Genomic DNA, 2,676 nt, shown 5'->3' on the forward strand with positions numbered 1-2,676 from the left:
GAGCTCGCGTCGCGCGGCAGGGAATATCTGAAGCAGGACGGCGAGGGTGAGTCTCATCTGGAACACGGCGAAGAAGTCGTCGTCCTCACCTCGTCATGTCGTCTCAATTGCAGTAAACCTCACCGATCCCTGGGTAGATCGGGCAAGAGCCCCAGGCACAACGTAGGGTCGTCATCGCGCTGCGTCGCAGCGTTTTCTGGCGCTCTGCGGAGCCCTTCCCGTCCCAACCCGCCGACGTGTTGTTCGCCGAGCCTCCATCCGTGGCGTGCTCGTGACGAGGCGCACTTCGGGTGAGGCGACTAGGCTCAAAAGCCTCGATGTGCGCGGTGTGTGCGTGGGCTGAACGGCTGGGAGGGTCCGGGACAATTCGACGTGGCTGTCGGCCTGTGACGTGTTGGAGCTCGCGCGACGCGGCAGGGAACATCTGAAGCAGAACGGCGAGGGTGAGTCTTATCTGGGGTTCGCCGAAGATGTCGTCGTGCTCACCTCGTCTGTGCTCCCAGCTGCAGCGACCCTTGCTGCTCCTCAGGCGGATCGTGCGAGAGCTCTAGGCGCGACGGCGCAGCGGCCCTCAACGCGACGCCTTGCCGCGTCCTCTGCGGCGCCGCGGAGCTCCTGTGCAACGTCCTCGCTCCCGAGCGTGTTCCGGATGCGGCGGGCTTGCTCGACAGGTTGGTGGGCGCGGCGCATGGATGGGGAAACGAGGGGACGGGCGAACATGGAGGTGGGACGATACATGGCGCCACAGTGGTCGCCCTCTAGGCCAGAGTGTGCACGGTGTTCGCCCGCTGCCGCCGTGATGCGTGCATCTGCGGTCCAGGCCAGGGAACAGGTGGTGCGTCCACGGATGGAACTAGCCGACCTGTCTGATGCTCCGCCCAGCGCTCCCGCAGCGAGTGCTTCTCCCGGGCTCGTTGCCTCGGATTGTGGGCGTCCCTGTCGCCCTCTGCTTACCTGCATTACAGACAATCCTTCGGACGTTGGCCTGGATGGGGAGACTTGGTGAGAGAAGGGCGGGATGGGTAGGCAAGGGACTATGTAGATACTGTGTACATGCTCGGTCAGTACAGATCTTGGCGAGTGAGCGGATGAGTGTGAAAGCGCCAGGGTCTCGGCCATGCTTACGGAAAGATCGCCGTTCAGAGCTCCGTCTAAGCCGCTTGAGAGTGTCCCGCTGATGACATCGGCTGCTGCGCTCACAATTCTAAACTCGTCCGCCGCTTGATACTTGCCCCCCGACAATGGAATGAATATGGGGAGGAAGGGCAGGAAGGGTGGCAGTATCCCTGCCTCCCCGCCTTCCTATCCACCCCAAATCCATTCCAAGGGGAGCTGTGGAACTGGAAGCTCAATTGGCTGTATCTATGGCTTGATCATGCTCGGTCTAGTCCAAGCAAGCGAGATAATATACGGGCGGAACACCGGCCGTGGTGCATCCAATTCGCACGGCCGCTCGACCTCATGCTCGCTCGCTTATGCGAATTACCACGACGTGCGCAACACTCAGGCTCAGGCCAGCATGTTCGCTCGAGCTCGTACATGAACACCATTACTAGTCCGAGTTGATGCCGCTCACATTAGATCAGACCGAACGGAGACAAGCAAAGCCAGGTGTATTAGTTTGAGTTGTAGAATAGAAACCAGCGCGGCCGTTCAACAGATAAACCCACGCTCTAGAACTCCTCGATGAGGTCGTCCGCGAGCTCGCCGCTCGGCAGCCTGCGCGTCCGCCACGCCTCGCGCTCCCACTCGTCCGTGTCCTCGATCTCCTCCGGCCCGTCCTCCACTGCACCCGCGCCCGCCTCCTCCAGGAGCCACTCGTCGCCGACAACCCGGTCACTCTTCGCCCCATGGCGGTCGGGGAAGCGCACCCGCCAGCGGTTGTCCGGGTTCGTGACCGGACGCGCACGATGCGCCCCAACGTCGCTCCGCTGCGCGCGCGGCACCGGCGCATCCGGGTTCGGGAACAGCGCGCCCGGCAGCGCGTTGTACACGCTCTCCTGCGCCGCGAGCACCTCGCCGGGCGTTGCCGCCGCCCAGTACATCCACCCGTTCTCCCAGAACTCGAGCAGCGTCCGGATCTTCGCCGTTGGCGCGTCCTTGAGGTTGCTCATGTTCGCGAACTCGATGCCTGGGGGCCAGCCCATGAGCTTCGCGCGGTGCCCGACAAAGACGCGGTCGCGGAAGCGTGTCGCTGCCCAGTGCATGGTCGCGGACGTGTCGTGCGTGAACTCGACTGCGCGAGGGCGATCAGCGGTGGCCTTCGAGCCAAGGAAAGAGGACCACGACGTACCGAGACCTGTGGTGAGCACATCACGAAACGACCCTCTCTCGCGGCCGTGGTTGCTCTCGTAGGTGTCCCCGAGGGTCTCACCGATGCGGAGGCGGCCTCGGACAGGTGGCATGTTTCGAGTGGTGTCTGAGCGCAGGAGGTTGAGCAGGGAAGGGGATGTGCACGCGGAGTGGGAGGGCTCACAGCGTATTTACAAAACATGGCAGCGATTTTTGAAGGAGTCGCCCTCGCCGCAAAGGACTCGGCGCCGAAGCGAATTGGGAGCTGTCCACAGAGATCTTGTTGATGCGCAAGGAGCATGCTCCGAGGTAGAATACCTCTCCCCAGCAGCCGATGTGTCCGCCCACTTTCTGTAAGCAAGTCAGCCCGAGTTTCAGGATGAC

General features: G+C 62.7%; 2 protein-coding genes across 2 annotated transcripts; both read right to left on the reverse strand.

Moving 5' to 3' along the window:
- Positions 1–154: 154 nt before the first annotated feature.
- TRAVEDRAFT_32635 (uncharacterized protein) lies at positions 155–1,063 on the reverse strand. The gene is made up of 2 exons (XM_008047720.1): positions 504–1,063; positions 155–443 (listed from the first exon to the last, which is right to left on the reverse strand). The coding sequence occupies exon 1, from the start codon at positions 736–738 to the stop codon at positions 526–528; it is 213 nt and encodes a 70-aa protein (XP_008045911.1). The 5' UTR covers positions 739–1,063; the 3' UTR covers positions 155–443; positions 504–525.
- Positions 1,064–1,673: 610 nt separating this feature from the next.
- Positions 1,674–2,405, reverse strand: TRAVEDRAFT_54784 (uncharacterized protein; the record flags this gene model as incomplete). The annotated part of the gene is made up of 2 exons (XM_008047721.1): positions 1,674–2,236; positions 2,294–2,405. The coding sequence occupies 2 exons, from the start codon at positions 2,403–2,405 to the stop codon at positions 1,674–1,676; spliced, it is 675 nt and encodes a 224-aa protein (XP_008045912.1).
- Between the last annotated feature and the right edge of the window lie 271 nt (positions 2,406–2,676).

Source organism: Trametes versicolor (assembly GCF_000271585.1).
Source record: "Trametes versicolor FP-101664 SS1 unplaced genomic scaffold TRAVEscaffold_173, whole genome shotgun sequence".
Classification (NCBI taxonomy): Eukaryota; Fungi; Basidiomycota; class Agaricomycetes; order Polyporales; family Polyporaceae; genus Trametes; species Trametes versicolor.